Below are 25,979 nucleotides of genomic sequence, written 5' to 3'. Positions count from 1 at the left end.
GAAACAGAATAAAAGACCAGTGATCCACCCACGTGATACCTTTCCCGCTTCTGAAAGCCAGTAACTGCATTCCTCATCTCAAGCCCCTGAAGAGGTCACAATGTTTCTTGGTCACAAATTTACTCCTTAGTAATTTTGTACTCTGATTTTGAATCCATTTGTATTTTTGGCCTCCACAACATGCAGTAGGAATAAATTCTACAATTTAATCACCTGCAGTGTGACAAAGTACTTTGTTTTATTTTAATCTTGCTGCTTGTTAATTCCACAGAGTGCCACCTCATTCCTTTGTACTGAGAAATCACTATTGTTCCATATTCACCTTCTCCTTGCCTACTCATGATTTCATAAAACTCTCTCAAATCCTCCTCGGGCACCTCTTCCCCGAGCTGAGGAGTTCCAGTCTGTGTAACCTTTCCTCAAATGAAAAGTGGTCCGTGCTTTGGGTCATCCTTGTTGGTTGCCTCTGAACCCTTTCTAATTCTTCTTATTCAGATGGGTAAACTACAAGTGCAAGTAAGAGTCTGTCAAACCATGGATTTATACAGAAGTGTAACGCTATTTTTAGTAGACTTCCTATTTCTTTCCCATTTCCTAACGTCCTATGTGTGTCATCAGCTGCTGCCCAGCTGATGCTTGCTGACAACTACCCACATGACTCTAAAACACCTCTTAGTAAAATACCACACAGGAATCCATTGCTAAGCAGGTATGTGCCTCAACGACTTTCAACCTAAGAGGCAGCAGGAGCCAGAAAGACTTGAGTCTCAGACGAGCTGTTTAGTGACCAACAGCTCTACCAGCTGCCATCTCTTCCAAGGTCTGGTTGTATTCCATCTACTACCTGACCAAAACTTATTGCAAATATACTGCAGAAAACAGGACTCCTTTGACCAAGTGTCCTGACAAATACTGAGGACGGTGGGCAACGTCCCTCCCACCACCCCACCATAAGCCCTTTGCTCCAGCATTTCACCTACAGCAATATTCACGGCAATGACACTGGGCACGGCATCCTTTGCTTAGCTGCACAAAGAAAGAAAAAACTAAAGGGAAACCCCACTAACTTTTCTGCACCTGGCAAATAATTTTTGGACAGATTATTCGTAGCTTCCCAGGACCTACTTTTCAAACTGCTAACCAGTTTTCCTGAATATTTTTTTAAAGAAGAGAATGAATGGGATTTAGTAAACAGTTCCCGTTTCCAACGCTCCTTTAATCATTAACAAGCAGCTCCGAAGGCTGGAGCTGTTCTGCCTGGGCACCTTTCTTAACAGCTCATGCTGGCTGGCTGTACTCTGCTTCAGTCAGCTCATTATATCATCACCTGGTCCTACCTCTTGTATAAAACAGGCCACAAAGCCTCGTACTACCCACCAATTCTGAAATTCTAAATTTCAGAAAAAGCTGAGCAGTCTGGTGCAGGACCCAAGCACAAAGACTGCTGAGGGAAAGAACAGGGTTGAGGGGAGTTCACTTTTCACCATTTCATGTTCTTGAAACTCTCTGTGAAAGAGGTAAGTGGTCCCAAAAGATACTGTTCACCGAAAGATCTTAAAAGACTATTTTGAAGGCACGTTAATTTGACAAGTGGGATTATACAGAAGCCTTTTCAAGAAGAGATTTGATTTTCTCCCTCTACACTTTTGTTGCTATAGAAATGAAGGCTGCACTAGCCCAGTACAAATTGCCTTTTTCCAACTAGATGGGCTTGCCGCTGTAAAACCCCATTTCCTCAATACACCAACAGCACGGATGTCTCCAGATTAGCTGCCGCCATCTGACCAGCAGCTCGAGTTGCACAATACATTTGTCAAAGATTCATTCCCCCTCCCCATTTCTAAGCATGAAACTCCTTTTGCAGGGGTATTTTCGATGCCCGACCCTGCAAGGCCGTTACCTAGGCCTCTTCCATGCTCCTCGCTGAGCCCTGCCTGTAACACGGCTTCTCTCTGGGCTTGCTAATTAGGCACCACTAGACAGAATGACAGGAAAAGCTGATGCAATTTCCAACTCTGCCTGGTGCTTGCCTCCTAGACGGTAACTCGCAGGAGCAGAAGTCAGGGAGGGTTCCACCCGCTCAGTACACTTTAATACCAATCCTAAACTAACAGTGCACTGGGGACTGATAAGGCAAGAACAGTCAATAAATAAGTTGCAGGATGGAAAAGACTAAAGGAAGTTGTCTCAGAGCCACACACAGCCATGAAACAGCTTGAGGAAATCCAGAGCGACTCCTTTTACTTGGTCCTGTCTGGAAGAATGAGAACCAGCTCTTTGCTCATACGTCCCCACCACCTGCACGACCCCAGCCTCCCTGGAGGCACGTACAGCCTTAGGAAACCAATGCGCAGAGATGGTGCTCAGGGGATGGGAGATCCCAGTGCCTGATGTAGGCAAAGATGCCAGTACCGATGGCAGAGTACGAGCTAGGATCACACTGCCGAGAGGGATGACCCCTGAACAGGACCTAGGGAAGAGAACAAAACAGCAGCCACCGAACTGCATCTGTGCGGGGCAAACGTGGGTACCGCCCTCGTGCATGTCAGGGGAAAGGAGAAACAGCAAGTTACGGGTGCAGTCCCAATGATTTCTAGGTGATTTTACCAATCACTTTTCATACTGATTTGCTCACTCAAGTCCATCTGGGTAGATGGGGGCTAAAGTGTACAAGGGGAGGCTGAGAGAGCTGGGCTTTCTCAGCTTGGAGGAGAGATGGTGGCCACCTCCCTGCCACCTGCAACTCCCTCATGGGAGGCTGTAGAGAAGAGAGAAAGAGACTCCTGGAGGTGCACAGGGATGGGACAAGAGGCAATGGACATAAACTGAAGCACAAGAAATTACAATGAGATATACAGAGAACTTTTTCACCCTGGAAACAAGACTGGGACACGGGCCCTAGGGGGCTGTGGGACCTCCAGCCTTGGAGACATGCGAAGCAACTCGATCTAGTTGGGCCCTGCTCTGAGCAACCGGTTGTGCTAGAAACCTCCAGACATCCCTTCCAACCTAAATTATTCTGTAATTCTGTGAATCGACATATTTGGCCAGTCGCAGCACCTAAGGGCACAGAAATGCCTGCTTAGAGACTTCTTTATGTCTTTCCTCTCTTCTAAGGGGAGGCCCATCCAGATGGCTTGTGAATACTCACGGTTGTAATCTCTCTCCCTGGTCAACTAATCCCCGTGATCGAATAATAAAAAAAATAAATCCTAAATTGTCTATTGCTCCCAGTTCTTTTCCTGCCCAGCTGTGCCGTGCAGAATGTGGGCTCTTAATTTTATAGAGTTAATTTCAAATCACTTTAATCTCTTCCCTTAACACAGTTCATCAGAGAAGTCAATTCCCCTTGTGATTGCCTCTTTCTGATAAGAACAAGCTCAGACTTCTCTTCCTATTTGCCTTATTCCTATTTCAGACCAGATTAAGGTTTGCTGAGCCCTGTCCCGTACTCCTCATCCTCAGAGGTCTGGGGAAGGCTCTCATTGCCTCTGGTGACCTTGGATGCACCCCAGCACACCTTGACTCCAGAGCAGCCTCATGCTTTCTTCTTTAACTACGGTTATGCTTCGAAGTGATACGAGTGAGAGGTGAGGAGCCTGCCCCAGAACAGTCTCTCACCCTCATCCCTACCGTCTGTTACCGGCAACATGCTAGTGAAGTTACAACCTGGAAACATTGCCTCCCCAGACACTGACTCCACAAAAGAAAATATTTTTATTCGGCATACATCTTAGTATCTTCTCACGTTCTCATGTATATCCCTCCATATATCCGTACCTTTCTTTTCACCTTATTAAGCCAAAAGAGAGTAAATTACAGATCCTACCCAAATCTGCAATTGAGCCGTGTGAATGCTGTTCCCTGTTCTACTGTACAGGGCATCCCTTCAAACCTGCAACTATTTCAAAGGCTCTTCCTGAAATCTGAAGTCACTTGTGTGTAATTTTCTCAAGTACTTTTAAGTTGTTCCTCAAACATTGTCATTATGTTAATCTTCTCCCACGTTTGAGACCTCCAGTGAAGTCAGAGATGATGGAATAAGCACTCTCCTGCAAATCATGTTAATCGATCTGCTGCAGTGATCTTACAGCACCTTGGTTAGTTCTTAATTTCTGCTCTCAAGGAATCTGCTGGCCCAAATGTTTAATATCTTAAAAAATGGGAAAAAAATCCATTTTGATTATCCTACTTATTAAGGTGATCCTAAAACCACCATGTGAATCATCATACTGCACTCCTGACCACCCCCCACTGTCCACAAGCTGCCTGCTATTGAGTCCAAACCCCACTTCCATTCTGTAATGCTGACAAAATGCACCCTCGCACCCCTGACCGCTCCGCTCCCCATGCTCAGTCCCATGCTGCAAGCCTGGTCACCAACGCCATCTCCGTGCTTCAGCAGTAGCCACATTTTGAACTCTGGCAAACAAAGCAGAGAAGCTTCCACTGAAATGGTGCTTCTGCAAATGCCTGGTGCCTCTCTCACGGGATGCCTTTTGCTGGTCGGATGGCTGCTGGCTCCAGCAGCACTGCTCACATCACCCAGCCCTGCAGACAGGGCGGTGGGTGCTGCACAGGCTCTGGAAAGGCCAGTGCGTGGTCAGGGAAGGTAACAAAGGCAGCCACTTGTTTTACCTCGCACCGGTTTTCCCTAACTGAACGGTGAGGTTCTGTTTCACTTTTGTGCTTAGAGCGACCTGTGAATGAGTGACAAGCATATATATGTGCTTTAAGAAACTTCCTGCTCATTTCCTGTTGCCATACTGTATGTATTTTGACACAGCAGGAGCAGAAGACACAGGTACCCCACTGCTCAGCACCACCGTCTCACTGTCTCCACCAAAGTCAACCCTAGCTCCTTCTCCATTTCAGGAGAGAGAGCGGAAGCACTCGAGTTGCATGTCATTGGGCAAATTAATGGAGTAACGATCCATTAAAGACTATTAAACACAAAGACATTGCCTCTGGCTCAGGAAGACTCTGAACAGAGAATTGCTACAGGCAGGAATAATATTTTGGGTTGCTTATTCTGTTCTCATAACTGCACGACGCACCTGCCATTGGCCACCACGCAACACACAATACTGGGATTCTGGGAGCATGCATCACAGTGTGCCCAGGTGGCCAAGAAGGCCAACAGCATCCTGGCTTGTATCAGGAATAGTGTGGCCAGCAGGAGCAGGGAGGTGATTGTTCCCCTGTACTCGGCGCTGGTGAGGCCGCACCTGGAAACCTGTGTCCAGTTTTGGGCCCCTCAATACAAGAAAGACATTGAGGTGCTGGAGCGTGTCCAGAGAAGGGCAACGGAGCTGGGGAAGGGTCTGGAGCACAGGGCTGGTGGGGAGCGGCTGAGGGAGCTGGGGGTGTTCAGCCTGGAGAAGAGGAGGCTGAGGGGAGACCTGATCGCTCTCGACAACTACCTGAAAGGAGGGTGTAGTGAGGTGGGTGTTGGTCTCTTCTCCCAAGTAACTAGTGATAGGACGAGAGGAAATGGGCTCTAGCTGTGCCAGGGGAGGTTTAGATTGGATATTAGGAGAAATGTCTTCATGGAAAGGGTAGTCAAGAATTGGAACAGGCTGCCCAGAGAGGTGGTGGAGTCCCCATCCCTGGAAGTGTTCAAAAAACGGGCAGAGGTGGCACTCTGGGACACGGTTTAGTGGGCATGGGGGTGTTGGGTTGATGACTGGACTGATGATCTTAGAGGTCCTTTCCAATCTTAATGATTCCTAGTTTTTACTTTAATTAAAAACTAATCCAGCCACCAAGCCAGGAAACATGAAATTGCTACTCTACCCTTAACTGGTTTAGTGGTGGACTTGGTAATGTTAGGTTAATGGTTGGACTGGATGTTCTTAAAGGTCTTTTCCAACCTAAATGATTCTATGATTCTATAATGTGCAATTCTGGAAATAACTACCCAAACAGCAGGTTTACTCCTGCGGAGATGTAACTCAACAAGAAGGCTTAAAAGCTGCATCAGTCTACATCTGCTGGTTGGGAAACTCACAGATCTGGTGAGATTGGAAGGGGACTCTTAAGATCATCTAGTCCAACCTTCTCGCTCAAGCAGTGTGCCCACGACCATGGCCAGTCAGGTTTCTAACATCTCCACAGTTGGAGGCTCCCCAGATGCAGGACTTTGCACTTCCCTCGGTTAAACTTCATAAGGTTCCTCTCTGCCTATTTTTCCAGCCTGCCCATGTCCCTCTGGATGGCAGCACATCCATCTGGTGCACCAGCCACTCCTCCCAATTTTGTACAGGCTGCAAACTTACTGAGAGTGTGCTCTGCCCCAGTGTCCCGGTCACTAATGAAGGTGTCGAACAGTACTGGCCCCAGTATTGACCCTGGCATACTCCACTAATGACTGCCCTCCAACTGGACTCTGCGCCACTAATCACAACCCTCTGGGTCTGGTCATTCGGACAGTTTTCAATCCACCTCACTCTCCACTTAGATAATCATACTTTTTCAGTTCATCTATAAGAGCCTTACATGAGAAAGTGTCAAAAGCCTTACCGAAGCCAAGACAAACAACATCCACTGCTCTCCCCTCATGCAACAAACTAGTCACCTCACCACAGAAGGCAATCAGCTTGGTTAAGCAGGATTTCCCCTTCACAAATCCAGCCTGGCTACTCCCAATCACCATCTTGTCCTTCATGTGTTTGGAAATGGTTTTCAGGATTAGTTGCTCCATCACTTCCCAGGGATCAAGATGAGACTGACCAGCCTGGAGTTCCCCATGCTCTCCTCCTTGCCCTCTTGAAGACAGGAGCGGCATTTGCTTTCTTCCAGTCGTCAGGAACCTCTCCTGACCATCATGACCTTTCAAAGATGATCAAGGTGGCCTGGCAATGCCATCAGCCAGCTCTCTCAGTGCTCACTGGTGCATGTCATCAGGTCCCATGGACTTATGCATGTTCCCTAACCTGATCCTCCTCTACCCAGGGCAAGTCCTCCTTGCTCCAGACCTTCCCTCTGGTCTGAGGGGCCACAGATTGCCGAAGGCTGGTCTTACCAGTAAAGACTGAGGCAAAGAAGGCATTTAGCATCTCAGCCTTCTCCTTGTCCTTTGTCGTTAGGGTGCTTGCTGCATTCAGCAGTGGACCCATGCTTTCTCTAGTCTTTCCTTTGCTGTTGATGTCACTTGCAGAATCCTGTTCTGTTTCCCTTCACATCCCTCACCAGATTCAACTCCAGGTGGGCTTGGCTTTCCTAATCCCATCCCTGCAGGATTGGGCAGTGTCTCTATATCCCTCCCAGGTCACTTCTCCCTGCTTCCACCCCTTGTACACCTCCTTCTTGTATCTGAGTTTAGCGAGGAGCTCCCTGCGCATCCCCGCAGGCCTCCTGCTGCCCCTGCCTGATTTCCTACTTGTCAGGATGGGCCATTCCCGAGCTTGGAGGAGCTTGTCCTGGAGTACCAACTAGTCCTCTTGGACACTTCTCTTCAGGATGGTATCCCATGGGACTCTGCCATGCAGATCTCTGCAGTGGCTAAAGTCTGCTCTCAGGACATTCAGGTCAGATGCCCAGGCTTCCTCCATCACGGAGGGAATAGTTCAGAGCCCATGACCAGGACCACTGTTGGCCAGGTGCCTGACCACAGAGACATTTCAGCAGCTACAGAATCTGCTCCCCGTAGGGCTGGGAAACCTCGCTTTGGGCTTCAGAGAAAAGCCCACCTCACCCACAGCTCACAGCAGCAGCTGTACGGATCAGGCCAGCCGTCCTCCTGACTTCCCAGCAACAGCCGATAACAGGAACACGACGAGGAAAGATGAGCAGAGCCAGAACACAGTGATGCCTTCCCACCACGTGCTCCTGACCTCTGCTGCTGGGTGATAAGCGAGTCCCTGAGTCAAAGCTGGGCTCCTCATACTCAAAAGCCTGCAGATGATTTTTCTTCCTCGGATTTGTCCTGCTGCTTTCTGAACCCCTGTCAGTTTTTAGCCCTCAGAGTGTCACTTAGCAAGGAGTCACGCAGGTTAATTGTACGTTAGATGAAGAACCACAAACTTGTTTCATTCAGTACCTCATGTTCTTGCACAGGAAGAGACAAAGATCAACTACCTCTGGTTCACCTTTTCCATATCACTCATTTATGGACTTCTGCCAAACCCCTTCTCCTTCACCATCATCTTCCAAGCTTGAGAGTTTCAGTCTATTGAGTTTCACCTCTTATAGAAGATGTTTCACAGTTTTGAGCACTGTTAGTTTTCTCCGCCACCTTTTCAAGTATTACTTTTTAAGTCTGAAAGACCAAAATTGCATGCACGTTTCAAGATGTGGGTATAATACAGATTTATACAAAGATATTAATAATTATGTTTTCTGTTTTGTTCTTTTTTCCTTTCCTAACAATTCCAAAAATTCAATTCTTCTTTTTCAGGTTTGGACTGGAATCAAAGTAAGCCCCAAATGTTGTTCCTGCGCAGAAGTCAGTCCAACACCTTCACTGAATATGAAATACTGCTACTGTTTTTTCCCCCATATGCATTATTTATTGTTTTCCTGTGTTGGTGTTCAGCTGCTGTTTGACCATCCAGAACCCAGTGTCACCAGTGACCCTCCTTCACAACTGCTTTACTTGTATTTTCTGACCTACTCTTTTGTCTGTTTTTTGGAATGCCTCAGTGCTAAAGATGTTTTCACTGTGATGTCACAGTGATGTCAGATCTTTATTCCTAAGCAATTATGAAGAGCTGAAGAATCTTTAACAGGCAAGAGTACCTCTCAAGGTTTCTTCTGGTGTGTGTTATCTTGCATGTGCCAAAATATTTTTTTTTTTTTTACTCTCCCACTGTTTATCAACCCAGCTTGATGCAATCCCATCCACCTACTCTTCTTTTGCTTAAGGAATGCAATTTTGACTCATCTGCAAATTTTGACCTATTTCCTGCCCTCTAAGATGAAGAGCAACCAGTGACCTCAGCACAGACCTTTTGGGAGTTCCCTGTATTTCTTTACTGTTTTTTGAGTCATAGCAGCATTTTCTCTCTTGCCCCATGATGAGTTAAGAATATAAACAGTCCTGAAGAAGCATGTCACAGGATTTTTGAAAATCAAAACAAGTTACACACATAACTTTGAGTAAAAAGTGCTCAGACCCAGAGAGACAGATTTGGGATAAGAAGCTCAGTAAACCTGAACACATTCACTGCTTTGTTGGTAACCTCCAAGACTTCAGGATAAGTTAATTTTTGTATAATGAATTCTCACAGTTTGCTCCTGTCATGTCATAAGCAATAATAACGCCCATCTAATTACTTTAATGACCAATAGTTTTTAAAAGCACTAAAGCTTGACTGCAAAGAGAGCTCATATTCCACAGAGTAACCCTACATTTATCCGTCAAACCCAGTGCCAAAAGTGTATTCCTGAATCCAACCAGCAGACCCATTCCTGCAGCCCAGCCTCCCACGAACACGTCCACCAACCACATGCACTCAAGACCCAGCACAAACCAGCAACAACACCCCTGCTTTCATGACTGATTCCCTGTTGAGTCTGACCATCTTCCCAAAGGTCAGTCTCCACACCAAGGCGAGTACACTCAACTGCCAAGTACCAGAACAGCGCTGGTGAACAGCCCCGTAGTCCAGGCAGCACACCCAGCCTGGGGTGGCAGCTCTCAATGCCAGCCCCTGCACAACAGCATCCTCCTCTTTTCCCCTCCAGAGCAAAGCTGTAACTCTGCATCTGCATCCAACGCCTGTTCTTCAGTTCCTGGAGCACACCAAAAATTCTCCAGAACGTTTGCTCCTCAACTAAGACATGAGCCAGACTGCCCTACAGCTTCAATGTTTTATTCAACTAAGCCTTATCTAGGACTTACAATTTAGACTACAACTGAATTGACCAAAACAACCAGAAAAGTTTCCTTCCCATGAAATTAAAAAACAATGTATACTGCTCTGTCAGGAAAAGGAGATTCATTTCCATGGAAAAAGTATCTCCTCATAATCACAAAGCAAAGATGCTGATGCTTACCTGTGAGAGGTGAAATTGTCGTAAGAGCCCACAGTATAATGTCGGAAGAGACGCTTTGTTCTGTCTTCTCTGGTTTCTACAAGAAAAAAGACACATCACAAAGCTGAGAGTTAAAGGAACACTTCTCCGTTGTCTCTGCTTCCCCCACACGTATACAAGCAGAGTGAATCCTGCTTTCATGCAAGCATTTATTAATAAACAATAATAATCTGTGCACAGACGTGTCAATGTGATCAGTCCCATGCATGCTTGTGTACAGTCCCACATGCACACAAACAGCTTCTGTGAATATAAGATCTCTTCACTAGAACTTCTAAACCAAAGGCGCCAAATTTCACCATGACCCCAAAGTAGAGCCAGAGAGAATCAGCGCCAGTAAGGCAAACGCACTCCTTGCCCCAAGGCAGCAGCCGGATTCCCTCCCCTTGTTCTGTTGGGCCACATCAGTCTCGTACATCTCAAGGCAGAAGGATGCAGTTCCCACAGAAGAGATGGTAACAGGCCTGGTCAGCCTTCCTTCTCACCGGGTGGTCACCGAGCTCTCCAGGTGCTCAGGAGTCATGAGGAAGGGAAGTCAGAGAGACTTCTGCTACCACCGCCTATTAACACCCGCACCATCCCAACAGCACTTTGGCCAAAGCAGAGGCAGCAGGCTTTTCAGGACATACTTGTTGGACCAAATCTCCCCTTTAGGGTGTACAAATCGGGAGCCTATGTGCCTGCCTCAGAAGTGTGAAAAAGCCAGCGAGCCTGGCAGCCTGATCTGTGAAGCCAACAACAGCAGAGATGCCAGGGCCTGAAGGGAGGCAGCCTGACTGGCGGCTAAGAGCACGGCGATGCCACTGCAGACATCCGAAATACGGCCTGCAGGCAATGGCTGAGGAGGAGACGTGACAGGGAGATGAAAAAGAATTTAAGCTACTGTTCTACTAACACTGAAGTAACTTGCATCACACTACCAAAACGGAATTTCTTACATGACCCAGGATTAGTACGTAAGAGTCGCCCTGCAGAAAGCAACTGGATCCTCGCACCAACCTGAGTGCGTCACACTGAACCAACTCACCCATAGCTACAGTAGGGTGATGGGACTCCAAACAATCAGGTAACCCCCCTCCTCTATTTTGTCACCACTTTCTTGTGACGCCCTCGTGCTGCTCCCTACATTACTGGCTGCAACACCGGGGAGGCTGTTGGTCTGGCTTAAATTCAGCAGGTCTTTAAGCACACTAACGAGAGCAGTCAGGGAGAAGGAATGAATAAAGGGGATGAATAAGAGAGGAAATAAAGAGCAAAGCATAGATGAGACTCACCCTTCTTCTTCAGTAGGGACACGAGCTGTTTACACCCAAAGCAGTAACAACACCAAAGAAACATTTGTTTTTACCTGCACTGGAATTCGGAATGTCAACAGCCAGTGGGAAGGGGCTGCAGAAGCAGAGGGGCAGTTTTTACTGTTACTACAGCACTGTCAATCCAACAAACTTTGTTTTAAGCTCAGGACAGGATGCACTTTCAAACCTTTCAACGCTAGTCTCACGATCGCATGCAACCATCGCTGCTGGCAGAAGGAAACGCTGCCACAGCAGCCACGCCACCAGTGTCTCACCTCGGGGACAGACGACGGCCCCTGAGGCGGCAGCAGCAGCCGAGTTACCCCGCCAACACGCCGTCCTGCCTCTCACACGCCCCTACCAGGCACTGCCCGCCCTCCGCTGCCGCACACCGCTTCCAGAGACTTGGCTGTAGCCTCTCCGATCCCAAAGGGGCCTCTGCATGGGGTACAAGGTACCTGCTTCAGCACAGATGCCCTGCTCCTGGGGACCTCGCCCTCAGCACACGCCTCCATTTCACACGCAAAACGTACTTACTATTGGCAAAGCTGCAAGAACAATTAGGTTTACCGAAGTTTAGAAATGAAATCACCAAATACAGTACTTGTTTATACTACTGAAAACACAGCTTTGCTTTTTTTCCCCGATTCTTGTTTTTCTGCTCCTCTTGCATGTTTGGTTTTTTTTTTTTTTAGCTTTTGCCTTTCTTTCTCTGAAGAGCTGAAGAACAGCCCTAGCATCCTGGCGCTTGGTCCCCCCAGAACAACGCTCCACGCCACGTGGTTCTGGCTCTCCTTTCTGCCACGTCAGCCAGCCTCCTACGGCAGCGGTCTCCAAAGCGGGGTGTGCAAGACAATCCACTGGGGCATGGGAAGAAAATGTTTTTTTGTACCGTTAATAAAATTTTAAACTATTTCTAAAATGGTGTTTATTCTATCTTTATCTCACTGGTTTTTAGTTTCTATTTTTGCATGCGCTTTACAGTGCACATAGTATATTAGCAGAGTCATACAGGTATATAATTCGTAAGTAAATATATGTGTGTGTGGGGGGTGCGTGCTCAAAAATTTTTTTTTAATTGAGGGGCACGTGATCAAAACGGTGAGACCCCAAGGCACAGGACATGCAGCATCCCAGACATTAACAGAGGTGCTCTGGCAATCCCCCCCCAAAGAAGTGAGTGCACAGCAACCCCCCCAGCAAGCCCAGGCAGACAGCGAGGGCGAGGATGCCACGCGCTAGGGGAGGGGAGCCCAGCCCTCGCAGTGCCGTGGCTTAGGAGCACCTAGGGGACGTCGCCGTGCAGGGAGCAGCCCCTGGGGACCCAACGTGCTATTCCAGCCTCGCCGCTGCGCATCGCCTAACGTGTTTACCTAATCCACAGGGAGATTTCTTGGAGCCTGATGGCTCCCTGCGACTCTTCTGATTAGGTGGTCGTCCACCGAGCCCCGTCCCTGCAGTCCTGCGAAAAACTATCTCAAAGAACCAAGGAATTAATCTTACTGGCAAAAAGACCCGCTACACCAAGAAACGGAGATGTTAAGGACTGATCAGCACAGCACCATGCCGCAAAGAGTTAAAGGAAATAATCCTTTCGCCTGGATCGCCTGAGGCAGCTTCTCCCCTTGCTCCCCATCCTCTACGGAGGCAGAGCGTTCTCAGCCCCGAGTCAGGCGGGGATACCGGGCTCTACCCCGGCAGCACAACCAGAGCATGCTGTGGCCGTGACAAGAAGGCGGCACCACGCGTTCTCGAGGAGGGGCTGCTGAGCTGTCAGGGAAGCACCTGCACCGCACGCCGGCTCCTCGCCCGCTGCTGCAGGAGCGCCCAGACAACAGCAGCAGGGAGCAACCTCCCGCTCCACTGTGCCTGCACGCCACGCGCACCGCTGGGATCCTGCAACGCTTGCCACTGAGGAGCAAGGCAAGGCAGCAGAGGCCTAAAATATACCTAAAACATCAGGACAAGTCTTGTGCGTTGTGCCGGTGAACAAGTTGGCACCCACAACTCTTTACAACTTGACACAGATGCACAAATGGGAGGCGGGAGAGGGAAGGAAGGAGGGCTCCCGCGGAGGTGCTGGCATGGCACGGCTGGAGCAGGTCGGGACAGCGATGGCGAGCACATCCGCCCTCTCCACCTCACGGCGCGCCAAGACAGTCTTCAGTGAGAGACATCCACATCCCCTTAGGCCGCTGCGAGGGAGGGAGCACGCCGCTGCTGCGGCGCAGCAACCCCTGTTCGGGCAGGCACCCCCGCCTCCCGCCTCGCTTCTCCCTTGCTCCGGCCTGCAGCAAGCCCTGCCTCCCCCAGCCCCACGTGCCTGCGCTTCAGTCCCTTCTCCTCCCTCTTCTCCACCCTACTCTGCCTCCTCCTCTTCATCCCCCGCCTCCCTCCTCGCATGTACGGGCACGTGTAGCTCGTCTGCAAACACCTCTATTGATCTCATTCCAGAGAAAAGAACGGTGATTTGGTGACGGGAGCTGGATTTATGGGCTGTCCGCAGCCCAAAGGCTCGTTCTCTTCCTGACTCCTAAATATAGCTGCCGCCAAGCGCGTGCTTAATGGAGCCGTCACAGAGGCACCACGGACTGAGGCTGATGGATGGAGAGGAACGAATCACTTGGAGATAGGTGTGGAGGGGGAGGCTCTATATTTAGAGAAGCGGGAGCAAGAGGGCACCAGGGCAGCCCGGTGGGACGGGCTGTGCCCGCGTGGTGGCAGGGGCTCGTCCAGACGCACGCAGCAGCACAGGCAGCCTGCACAGGGCAGGGCAACGGGAACAGGGAATACAGAACGCTGGAAAACTACAGCCTGGAAACCAGGAGGAGCATGTGGACAGGTGCAGGCTGTACTCGAGCTGCTCTGCACGCTGCCTGTAAAGTGCTTTTGTAAAGTTTTTAAAATGCAATTCTTTCTAGGTAAGTCTGCCTAATACATTAGATAAAAATACAGGAATATTAACATCCCATGGCTGACCAAGAGCACTCTGGACATGCCAGAGAAAAGGTTCTGGGAGAGAAGCAGCTCTCGTGCAAACTGATGGGACAGAGTGTCCTGCTGGGCCAGGGCAGACTGACAAGAAGCTTGGGTGCCATTCCCATGCATCCTCCAGCACCTGGATTGTCCCCATGCTCTCAGGCACCAACATTGGATTGCAAACAGAAAAAAAACCTCTTCTGGAATGTGAAAATGTACCTTTTTCTTCCTACAGAATGTTGGAATTACATTTCTAAACACTATTTAGAATTTAATTTAATTCAATTTAATGTTATTAAATGCAAGATTTATGCACCTCTAATTATTGGCAGCAAATTCTCTTTCATCATCTGTTTTTGACCAACTGCTCCTGCATCACAACAAGCACCTTAACAGCAGGCATTCTCAGAGGTGACCAGGCAGAAGCAGCCCATGCCAGCCAAACAAAGGACCAGACCTTGCAGCCAATGTGCCCCAACGAGCACCTTCCCTGATGGTCACTGGCCGCATGCCCTTTGGGCCAGCGCAACGCAGATGCCTGCACCACAGCACTGGGTGAAGAATGACAAGTCATTTTTTGGAAACTGATCTCTTTAATCATTTGAGGCAGCAGCAGGGAACGTTATGGTTATCACCCAAGAGCTACATCAAACCACCTGAGAGGTCAAGGTCACAGCAAACCATAGAGCCATCAGGCAGATACGGAACTGAGGAAGGGAGATACCAGTTAGACTCCGTGCTAGTTGAGAAAGAGGGCTTAAAATAGATTCCGTCTTCTAAGTTGAAATGCCAACTAAAAGCAGCAACACACAAGTCAGAGGAGACGCGGTCTCAGGAACGGAGAAGGCTGGGGTCCATATTTGTGCCTTCTCAAGTACATGGACACTTCTTGTGCCAACACACCCACGGAGGAGGCTCGCAGATGCCCTGTCTGAGTTTCAGCGATCCCTTGTGAGAGTACTGATTCATTGCTTTTTTGAACTGTCTCATCACCCTGGAAGAGACACCATATTCAGCTGACGCTCTCAGCAAAGACAAGTGGTGGGTAGTCTCACCCTTTTGCATCGGCTGGACCACAAGCCTGGCTGACGCTGTTCTCGGTGCCAAGGGAGAGCTGTGCTGCTCTGGGGGTACAGCCAGCACCGGGACGGCAGGCAGAAGAACCCTCCAAAGCCGGGGAGGGGTTTGGTGGGAGAGCTGTGGTGCCACAGCACACCTGAGAAGCAGCATCTCAGCCCTGGAGCAAGCCAAGTGCTGCAGCCCCCCCGGCACGGGCAGCCAGAGCACTGCTGCCCATTGTGGATTTCCCCCACGCGCCCCAAACCGCGCTCTCGAGCGCCTGACGTGGAGTAGGCTGATGAGGAGATGCCACCACAATTAAAACCTCTTCCAGGCTCTGTGCCAGGCAGCCAATCTGGCTGGGTGGCCTCAGATCGCCAGTGATGAAGAGAGAGGGAATTATTTCAGAGGAAGAAATGCTGAACTGTGCTGAGGGGGGAAGGACACGCGGTGCCCAAGACCGGAGAGGAGCATGATGCATGATGCTCCTCCAGGCAGAGAAGGAGTCAGAGCAGGTAAGACGCCGGCATGCATCGCCTCTGCTGCCAAGCTGCGGTGGCCACTGGCCGGCGGTCCCGGGGCAGCAGCGGGCCCCGTTTAGGCAGGGGCTCTGCCTGCCGCAGCCCTGAGCCTTGCTTCAAGTGCAAGCACGCATGGAAGCTCCTGAAGTATGACTCTTCCTCTTCTCACAGGGCTGCCAGGAAAATGAACTAATTCATGTCCCTGCGGCACCTGGATCTGCTGACTGAAAACAGAAAAGCCCAAGAATGTATTTGCTTAGTGATTTGTGGTATTACTGTATTTTATGCAGGATGGTTAACTAATTTATGCTTTCCCCATGACTGATCCTTATCCTGTGAAGTTCAAATACAACTTTTCTCTGACTGTGAATACTTTCAGAAGCCTTGCTGTATCGTTCTTAGTTTCATACAATTTACATACAAGATGTAATACATTTGGTGAAACTTTGGCCTGCGTTACACAAATGCACAGAGGAGATAATTGTATTAGTCCCTCTTGCCCTTAATTTATGAGTTATACTTGCAATGCAATTATGCTTGTTAGAGTTTTTAGCTTATCTGTAACTGAAAAAAATGCGAATAAAATGAAAGTCTACTCTCAAATAACTATGAGTCAGAGAGCAGCATCTGTGCATTACCTCTCAGGGGGACTTAACAGCCAGGCTGTCAGCCTGAGAGGAAGAGGAGATCAGCTAAAGCCACGACGCCGAACCAACAAACGTGGCAGAGCAGGACCTAGGAGGTTATGTTCAGCGGAAGGTCTCCACAGCTATTCCATGTGGATTTATCCACATTTCTGCAACAAAGGTATTTCCAGAAGTGCCAACCAGGCAGCTGTGGTTGTTTCTGACCGAGCCCTACGCCCGCATGGAGGGGACTCCGTCCCACTTTGCCGTCCTCCAGCGCGGTGCCGAGGTGCTTGGGGTAGGCAGTCCTCGTCCGCAGCCTCCTTGGAGGCCACAACGCGTTGGGGGAAGCATCAGCTGCAGCTCCCCAAGCAAACTGCTCCCTCTGGAGGCACCGTCCCCATGAACTCATCAGCAGGACATGTCCCTCCGGGGAGGCCCGCGGCTCCTCCGCAGCACCAAGGGAGGGGGGATGACAACACAACCCCAGTACAGAGTTTTTTATTTCTGTTTTTTTTTTTTAAATAGATATAAAACAAGTCTATGAGTATCAGGAACTCCCCCAAGCTGCTAGTTACCTCCAGAGAAGATCATCTGTGCCAGTGGTTTCCACAGCCAAATCCTAGGGTAAAGCCTGCCAGTCCTGCACCAACACCTCCGTGCTAGGACAGGCAGGGATGGCTACACCATCTCCTTGCCACCCAGAAGGCCAGCAGCAGGAGGCCTCAGAGCCATAACCCAGTGCGGGCTGGTTTGCGTTCCTGGCCCTGGACCACACGCAGCAAATGGGGGACTCGGAAGCCCAAGGACCCTACCTGAACGTGAAGACCCACACAAACTCCTCCGGTACTGACAGCCTGGGTTACTTTGCCGTGTCACCACCCGCTAGCTGGCACATGTCACCTCCCTCCAGATTGCTCTCCTCTCCAGGGACAGGAGCCATCCGCATGGCACACAAAGCCCCAGGAGCCACCTCCCCGCTACAGGGACCACAGCGCTGTTGACACCGCAGGGGACAGAATTCCTCAGCACAGCCTGGGACAGGCGTTTTTGCTCTCAACACTTGCACAAGTTACTGTCCCACCATTACAGGGACATTGCTGTTGTGAGCAATGGAAACTGGGCAAAGCTGCTCAGAGGCAGCAGCAGGCGGGCACGGCACACACTTGGTACGCTCCTTCTCCACGGTTCACAACGCAGGTGAAATACGAACCAATTTTTAGTGGAGAGCTTCCCATTGAGGGCTACCCTCCCACTGACACGCAGTCTGAAACCAGGGCAACTACACCAGTAACACACCTGCAGCGTCTCTATGGGATGATGCAGAGGCACCACCGAGCAGCATTTTGTTTACACATTCACATGTTTTTCCCACCTTCCTAGATCTCTAGGGTTCAGCAAACGGCACAGCAGTGCTTGACACTGCTTCACCCTTTTACCATCTTGGCCCTCACACTCTGCACAACAGTGTGACATGGCCCAAGGGTTGCACAAGCCCTAAAGTTCTGCATATGACAGCACTGAGACAGAGAGGGGCTTCCTTCTCACGTGCCTGAACAGCAAGCCAGAATAAAAGCATCCTCACCAAGAGCAGTGAAACCTGTTCCAGTTGCAGCAGAGGAGCCATTACAGCACTGAGGAGCCATGTGCCATGAGACCAAGAAGGCCCTGCGGGCCACTGGGCTTTGCCTAGTGCCAAGGAAGAGCCAGCTTCAGGAGGACATACCAGCTGTCTCCCCGGACACATGAGAAGGTAGAGCAAAGCTCTTCACCAAGGTGTATGGCGGGAGCTACCCTCCAGGGGATGTAACATCTCCCTTCTACACCACTGAACCTACACAGAAACCTCTAATGCCAAAGGCACAACCATCTCCACACCTGCCAGCTGCAGCACTCTCATGGGGCAAAAGCACTTCAGTCATATTTACGCTTCTCATCCTTGCCCTCTGCAGACAGAACCAACATCCCCATGTCTTCCACGGAAAGCTGCCTGCAGAAACCTTTCATGCAGACGATCCAGCTCACCAAAGCACGCCCGGTGTTGACCCACACCAACAGGCTGAATTCTTTGTCCCCATGCACATGGGCAGAACTGCAGCCCTCCTATGAATGCAGCATCGCATCTGTCCTCAACAGAAAGATGACACCACAGAGAGGAACAGTCACACCAAAAATTGGGTGTTTCTAGTAGAGTAAGGTCTCCGGAGTGAAAAGGATCACGCTGAAGATGTGACGATGGCCAGGCCTGTGGATGTTTCAGTGCCCACAACACTCAGGGCAGCCTGCATTGAAGTTCTGGCTATGAGCTGGATCTTAACCAAAGCCTGTAATGCCCTTTCTGGAGTTCACAAAGTATGTGGATGCTGACACAGCCAAGCTATCCGAGGGTGGTATACCTTATAAATGAAGCGTGTCTGGTCATCTGGCAAAATGGAAAAACAGGAGTGCCTCTGGAGTATGCTCTTTTGCCCACAGTATCTAATTTTCTTGACTCCTGACTTAAAGGCTTAGCTTAACTGGACCTTCACGTGGTAGTCAGGACCATCAAAGTAAGGTACATAATAGGAATTCAAGACCTTTCTTGGACTCTGGTACTAGGTCTATTTTTAGAGGTGCAGGCTTTAGCAGGGGTAGGAAGTGCCAGGTGGCCGTAGCAGGGTCTGTTATGACCTCACTGATGGACAGGGTCACTTTAACAGAAGCTATATGGTGACAGACATCCAAGAGCACATATGTTCACACTGCTCAGTGTGCAAAGGTGCAAGAAATATGACATCCTGCTGAAGAAGCCCTGAAATGATATTCAGTAGACCCCACAGAGAATGGAGAGCAGTCTTCCCATGAGGGAATCATGCCTCCGTGACAAGCTGCTCTTTGAAGAGTGCTGTCCCAACACCCAGCCAAGAGAGGGGACCACAAAGAGCAAAGAGGGGAAGCTGGCAAGTTAAATTTGTCCCCCTGCAAAAGCTCGTTGCCAAGCTAGGAAACCCACCAACCTGGAACTTGGTGCCAGCTATGGAAAATGGAGATTCTGGAGGTACGGGCACCCACTGGGCCACTGAGCATGGCGACACTGCAAGTAGTGCAGGAATTGCAACCAGAGCAAGTCTGGGGAGGATCATTCGTGTTTCTATCTGCCAATCCTCAAACACTACTCTCCTTCTGCAGAAGGAGCAGGAGAGCAATGGACAGAGAGAGGTCCTTGAGTTCTAAGCACAACAGACGAGGGGCCAAAAAGGCACCTTTAACAATCTCTTGTAGATCTGGCTTAGCAAAAGACTGGCCATTACTCTAGGATTCAGCAACGAGAAACAAAAGTACTGATGATATGGCATCCTCCAACTTGAGCAGTAATATGAAAAGTGGGTGTGCAGGGAACCTTAAGCCTGATAAGGATCAGTAATATGTTGCTGATCCATTGTGTGCCAGGAACACGGTGCAGAGGGAAGTTAGTGGAAAGGTTTCATCAGGTTTCCTTGCTCAGGGTGCTGATAAAGACCTGGAATAGTTATGACCCTTGTTCTTTGGCTTAGTCCTTGGCACCAGACCCGCTGTCTTTGGGATTGGCACCAAAGATTGGAGCGCGCTCATTCTCCACAGTGACTTAAAAGACTTCCCAGATGGGAAGGCTCTGGAGGAAGACCTTTCAGGAGGATGGTTTCAGGGAGGCTTTGCATGCTGGCAAACAGCAGCGGTCAGTGCAGATGCTCTGAACAAAGTGTGCCAGCAAAAGCTTCATTTTTTCCTCTCAGGAGTGGGAGTATCAGAATCATTACTCTACTAAACCTAAGGAACACAACCTCCATGGATTTGCCTCACATCTTTTTGGAGCCTTTAACCTGCACTAACTGTGGCAATGAGATCCACAACTGCACGCTGTGGGGAAACAGTTCATTTTGTGGACTTAAGCTTGCTGCCTAATTTCATTGACTGTCCCTTAATTCTCATGTTTAGACAAACAGTAAATCACTGAACTTCTCCACAGTGTGTTCTCCTGACAATCTCCCCACACTTTCTTCTTTTTAATTCAATCTCTCCTCATCTGGAAACAGTCTTGTGGCCCACCACTGGCAACCTCCATCTGCTGTAGAACCCGCCTGCTTATTTCTATCCTTTGCTTCTTATCTTTCAACCAGGGTTTTTTTTTTTTTTTTTTTAAAGCAGTCTTTGAGAAAGCCTACTTAACAGCTTTTTGAAAGTGCTGATATGCTATACCAATCCTCGTCCTGGTGGTTGTTGACTACTTCAAAGACTTGTAGGACATCTAGTGGACTTCCCCCCTAAAAAGGTTTTAAAATGAGGAAGAGTCAATAAAATATTGCTTTATTCTAGCTTTACTGATTTGCAAGATGGGGGGGTGCGGGAATCAGACTTACTGGGCTTATATCCTGGCAGTGGCACTTGTCTATTACAATAATGAAAAATAATGCAGTTAAGGCTAAACTCTTAAAGCAAGACTTCTTTTTTTCCTGCTCATACATAGAAAAGATGATGCCTACTGACTATGCAGTTTTTATTCTAGTGGTAACTACAGGATATGCTGAACAACAACTATGAGAGATCAGTACCTTAAAATTAGCACTTCTAGGTAAGAGTTCTTAGCCAGGATCTTTTAAGGACTCACTGATGATCCCTCTGGAACAACATTTTCAGTAAGCCCTGGAACACAGAACAAGTAACTGAGGAGCAAAAGAAAGCTGAGTCAGTGGCAAGTGTTTAAAGGACGAGTGGGAATGACTCTTGTAGTTATGGCATGAAAGACTGACACTGATCTTGAGGTACATGTATGTTACCCATACACAACAACACATTGATGTTACTCACATGGGTCACCTGGAACATAACAGCAATGCTGTACCGTGTTTTACCTTCAGAGCATGTATCACAAACCAATTACAAAGTTATAGAGCAGATCCAGGTTGCCTAAGAGAAACTTAACCGTAACCAACGCTCCGCCCTTAACAGCGAGACACATGGCCCCAGGAGGACCACCCACACTCCCCGGGTTCCCTGCGCGGTTAATGGCAAGGCAAGCACTACCGAAGGCCTCCAGACTTGCACCCCTCTAATTTGGACCTGAGCTGCCTGAACCACAAAGCTTCCTGGAGCAAACTTCAAGGGCAGTTTCACACGCACACACGTTGGACTTCAGACTCTGCAGCCAGCTCTGAGGACGGGCACGTAATTAAGAGCAAGGCCTCTACCATTCACCAGCTGCCCAGCAGCCTGAAGATGGACAAACACGTCTTGCATACTCCAGAAGATAAGAAATGAAAAAGTTAACTGAGAAAAGCAGGGAGCTAGATATAGAAAGGATTTGTATCCATTTCTTTTAAGACTGTTGAGATACTGAAACAATGGGAAGTATACAGTACAAATGAAGAGTACCAGAAGATAACTAATAACGATACAGTGGCTTAAAAAAAGACAGACTCACTGAGCTAATAGCAAACACAGTGCCAGAAATGAATAAAACATAAATCAACCTGAAACAAAAGTGATCAGAAGACACTAACTACAGCAACTTACATAGCATCAACAGACCAGCAGAAATACCAGAGCTGAAACACCAACCAGCCAGCGGTCAAGCATCCAGATGACAATAAAAAGGACTAATTCTTTCAAGAATTCTGGAATGAGGAACAGATAAGCCTGAGTCCACCGTGCACAGACCAGTGCGTTGCTGAAACAAGAGATGCAGAATTCAGAATTATTCCATTCAGAGCCTACAGCCAGCATCTCTTCCCAGGTTACAAGGAGCAGCAGCGCAAATCTTTGCTCCAGGGAGCCTCTTGTTCTTTATGCTCTGTAATGTCAATAAAACTATTCTGCTGAGTCCAAATTCTTTCTGCAGGAGGCCAAACAGAAATGATGTGGGTTTTATTTTTTTTTAAAACCAAGTAACACTACAGACCTTTTTTTTTTTTTTTTTTTTTTAACAGACCTAAACAAGACAAGGACAAGAGGAAATGGGCTTAAGCTGCGTCAGGGGAGGTTTAGGTTGGATATTAGGAAAAATTTCTTCATGGAAAGGGTAGTCAAGCATTGGAACAGGCTGCCCAGAGAGGTGGGGGAGTCCTCAGCCCTGGAAGCGTTCAAAAAACGGGTAGATGTGGCACTTCGGGACATGGTTTAGTCTAGTCTACCCTTAACTGGTTTAGTGGTGGACTTGGTAATGTTAGGTTAATGGTTGGACTGGATGATCCTAGAGGTGTTTTCCAACCTAAACGATTCTATGATTCTATGATTCTAAATCAGCCCAGGAGAAACCACTTTACGCAACTGCTTTTTTTGTATTTCAAATTCCCTTGCATTCTGAACAGTTCAGATGTCAGCCCAGGAGTGCTTTAAGACAACCACATCCTTACTCCTTGGAGATATAGTGCAAGTGAGATAAACAGGCTAAGAGTGCCAAGGCACTGATAAGAGGTTCATACGTAACTGGCATGGGAAATCTTGGTACTTTGTACTGTTCCTTGATACACGCTGCTTGGCCTCAATACTCTTATATCCATCACTTCAAGGAACATGGATGTTCAGTTCATGTCCAGAACATTTGTAGTACCTAAACCTGACCACTAAACTACTCAAGATACATGTATGGTTTTTGTTGCTAAGTGGTCAAAACCATATGAAGTGTTCTGTTAGCAGAAATGTTAAGGAAAAGCGAATCTGGAAAGAATCTATTGTCAAAACTTTTAAGTTCCCACTTTGAGAAGGAGAAAAATCAGCAAATCTAACAGATATTAGCTTTAAAACCTAAGCAGCACCTTGGGATATGCATAACATTGACCTTTATTCTTGATTGCAAGAGGAAGCTGCCAGCAGAGCAGCAGATTAATTGAGAGAGGAGGAGAGTTCAGAGAAACAAAGGGGATCGAGGTTAAAGGCAGCACAGGCAGAGAGGAAGCCTAACATAAGCAGCGATATAATGGAGACAGGATCAGGCTTGGAAGGAAGTCAGAAAAGCGGAAGAGAAATTAAGAGGATTTTTTAAATGCTGTTATAGAAGTAGCCAGAGGACTCATTCCCACCTCGTGCATGACAAGCGATGCACGCTGGAGGGGAAAGCAGCTCTGCTTGGAAGGCTGGACGGTGTACCACGCCCGGGGGAGATGAGAGGTTATGTGAGCTCTTGGAGGATGGATTTAATTTGCATGCTTCTCCAGCGGCAGCTGGCTGGCCGTGTCAATCAATGGTCCATAATCTACAGCTCTATTGTTATCAAGTCTTCAGCTGTTTCTGCACATGCTCCCATGTGTTCATGTACTGCATGCTAACTCCAGCCGGGACAGCAGTCAGCTGCAGAAAGCTTAACAAATGCTTTCTAGCTGCAGATGAGGAAATTCTGATTTCCCATTCTGCCAGGGAATTGTCACCTTATGAGTGGCTAAATGGGAAGAGTCACCTCTCTCCAGCCAAGAGACCGTGGTAAAAGCAGACACGTTTCTTGGACTGTTAACAAGGAAGCTACTTCAGGTTGCAGATCTACTCTTAGCACCACTCTTTGTGTGGAAGTAAACAGCTATAAGGATAGTACAGGAGATTGTGCCAAAGGCCTTGATAAAAACCAAGGTGTACGACAACCACCGGCCTCTCCTTGTGCACAGAGCCAGCCATCCCAATGCAGAAGGCCATCAGGCACGATTTGTCCATGGTAAATCCACGCTGGTCATTCCATGTTTTTGCTCCCCTGCTTCCCTTGTTCCTCCTGGCCCAAGCTTGGAGATTTCTTCAGGTTGCCTGTCTACCCGGGCGAAGTCCAAGCACTGAGCGCATGCTGGCTGGGTCACGCACGATGACTTGCTGGCCAGCAGGCCAAGCAGGGTTCCAGCTCAGTTCATGCTGAAGTCTTTCCCCAGGACCATTAAGTGTACAGACTAAAGGAGGGGACTGAACTCAAAGTCAGAAGGTGAAATGCAGAGTCACAGCAGGGCAGTTTGCAGCACTTGCGCTGCTCCAGGCGTGTGAGCTGTCACTTGGTATCCTCCAAAAAAGCCGCCTCCAAGCTTGTCACCAAGTGCACGCACTCGTCATGCAGCACTGAGGTGCTGATCTGCTCCCCAGCGCAGCTGCAGTGGAGTGTTTGCATGTCCATCTTCTCGCTGATCGTTTTGCAATACCACATCCAAGAGCTGGAAAAGTAAAAGAGGGTCCTTCCTTTCCACAGGGGCTCTTGGGATGGTGCTCCAGCTCCTGAGGCTGGGCTTGCACCGCTTTGACTCCCAACCTGCTGCTCTGTGGCAGATGCCTCCTTAGGAGCTCCTTCCCCTACTCTCAAAAAACCCGCTCAGAAAAGCCGCAGTGTGCGGACTTGGTGCTTGCTGCTCAGCCAGGGCTTCTCCTTTCCAGCCTGGGAAGTTGAGCTGACTGAATTTTTTAATCTCCTGCTGTCTGTACTTCCTCTCCTAGTCTAGTCTTTCTTCAAAAAGCAAGGTATTTGTCAAAAGCAATGATTGCTAAGTTACAACAAGGTACATGGGTGCTACATGTGAACCCCTACGACCAACGAGACCCAACCCATACAAATGGCCACAGGGGACACCAGCAGCATCTCAGCTGCATGACTACAACTCCATGCCATTGCTCTACACACCATCCAGTCTCCCTGTGGATGAGCCTATATTCCCCCTTTAGTTCAATACCACCTCAGTCTCACTTTAGGATAAAGTTCTCCAGAGGAGGACCGCTGTCAGTAGAGGCAGACTCCATAACATAACAAGAAAACAAAAGAGGAGGTGGAAGACATAACTTGCCCCTTCACATGCAGGACACACAGACATAAAGTTATGAAAGAGATACCATAACAAAACAAGCTGACCTCCCCAAAGCCTGGTGCAGACCTCCAGGAGGGAGATGATCAATTCACTGCAGGAAATCAGGGAGCTGTATTTCATTAGGGTACGAAAATCCTCCACAATTCTCCTCCTCCTCTGCAACCTATGCGTTTGCATCACCTGAGGTTGGCATCGCAGACAAGTGAAGAACAACAGTGCCCTCTACCAAAAGAAACAGCCAACGACTTCTGCAACCTCCCGTCCTGAGCCGGAGCAGTGGGGACAGAAGCAGCCCTGCTCTCCAAAGGAAGGTAGGCTCAGGCTGGGCTCCGGACAACGTGGTCTGGGTTCAGACCACCGGGGCCGAGCACGCGCACCAACGCTTCATCTTCTTCAGTGGTGATGCGCTCCGGTGCCTCTGATGTACCACCCTGGAAAATACTTCTGACTCTCCTACACAACACAGGAATGGATGATTCAGAAACAGCGGTACTAACCATTTTTTTTAAATCCCGTTGTTATACCATCTGCTCTTCCACTATCTACACTGGCCACCAGGAGGGACAGCGAGGGGACAGGCCCAGCCAGCAAGGTGCTCTCACTATTAGACTTGTAAATAATTTGAAGTACCCAATAATTGTTATTTCAATTTCCAAACATTTCTTACAGGAGAAACTCATTTTT

General features: G+C 48.7%; 1 protein-coding gene across 1 annotated transcript in view; it reads right to left on the bottom strand.

Annotated features, from left to right (window-relative positions):
- The window catches only part of SHANK3 (SH3 and multiple ankyrin repeat domains 3), a 356,977-nt gene that overhangs the window by 112,112 nt on the left and 218,886 nt on the right, over window positions 1-25,979 (bottom strand). Inside the window, 1 exon segment of the mRNA XM_075708911.1 lies at window positions 10,000-10,075. Within this exon segment, the coding sequence (XP_075565026.1) occupies window positions 10,000-10,075 (76 nt within the window).

The sequence above is a fragment of the Pelecanus crispus genome, chromosome 1, assembly GCF_030463565.1.
Source record: "Pelecanus crispus isolate bPelCri1 chromosome 1, bPelCri1.pri, whole genome shotgun sequence".
Classification (NCBI taxonomy): domain Eukaryota; kingdom Metazoa; phylum Chordata; class Aves; order Pelecaniformes; family Pelecanidae; genus Pelecanus; species Pelecanus crispus.
The sequence above is the reverse complement of the archived record's forward strand: the minus strand, read 5'-3'. Positions and strand labels throughout refer to the sequence as shown.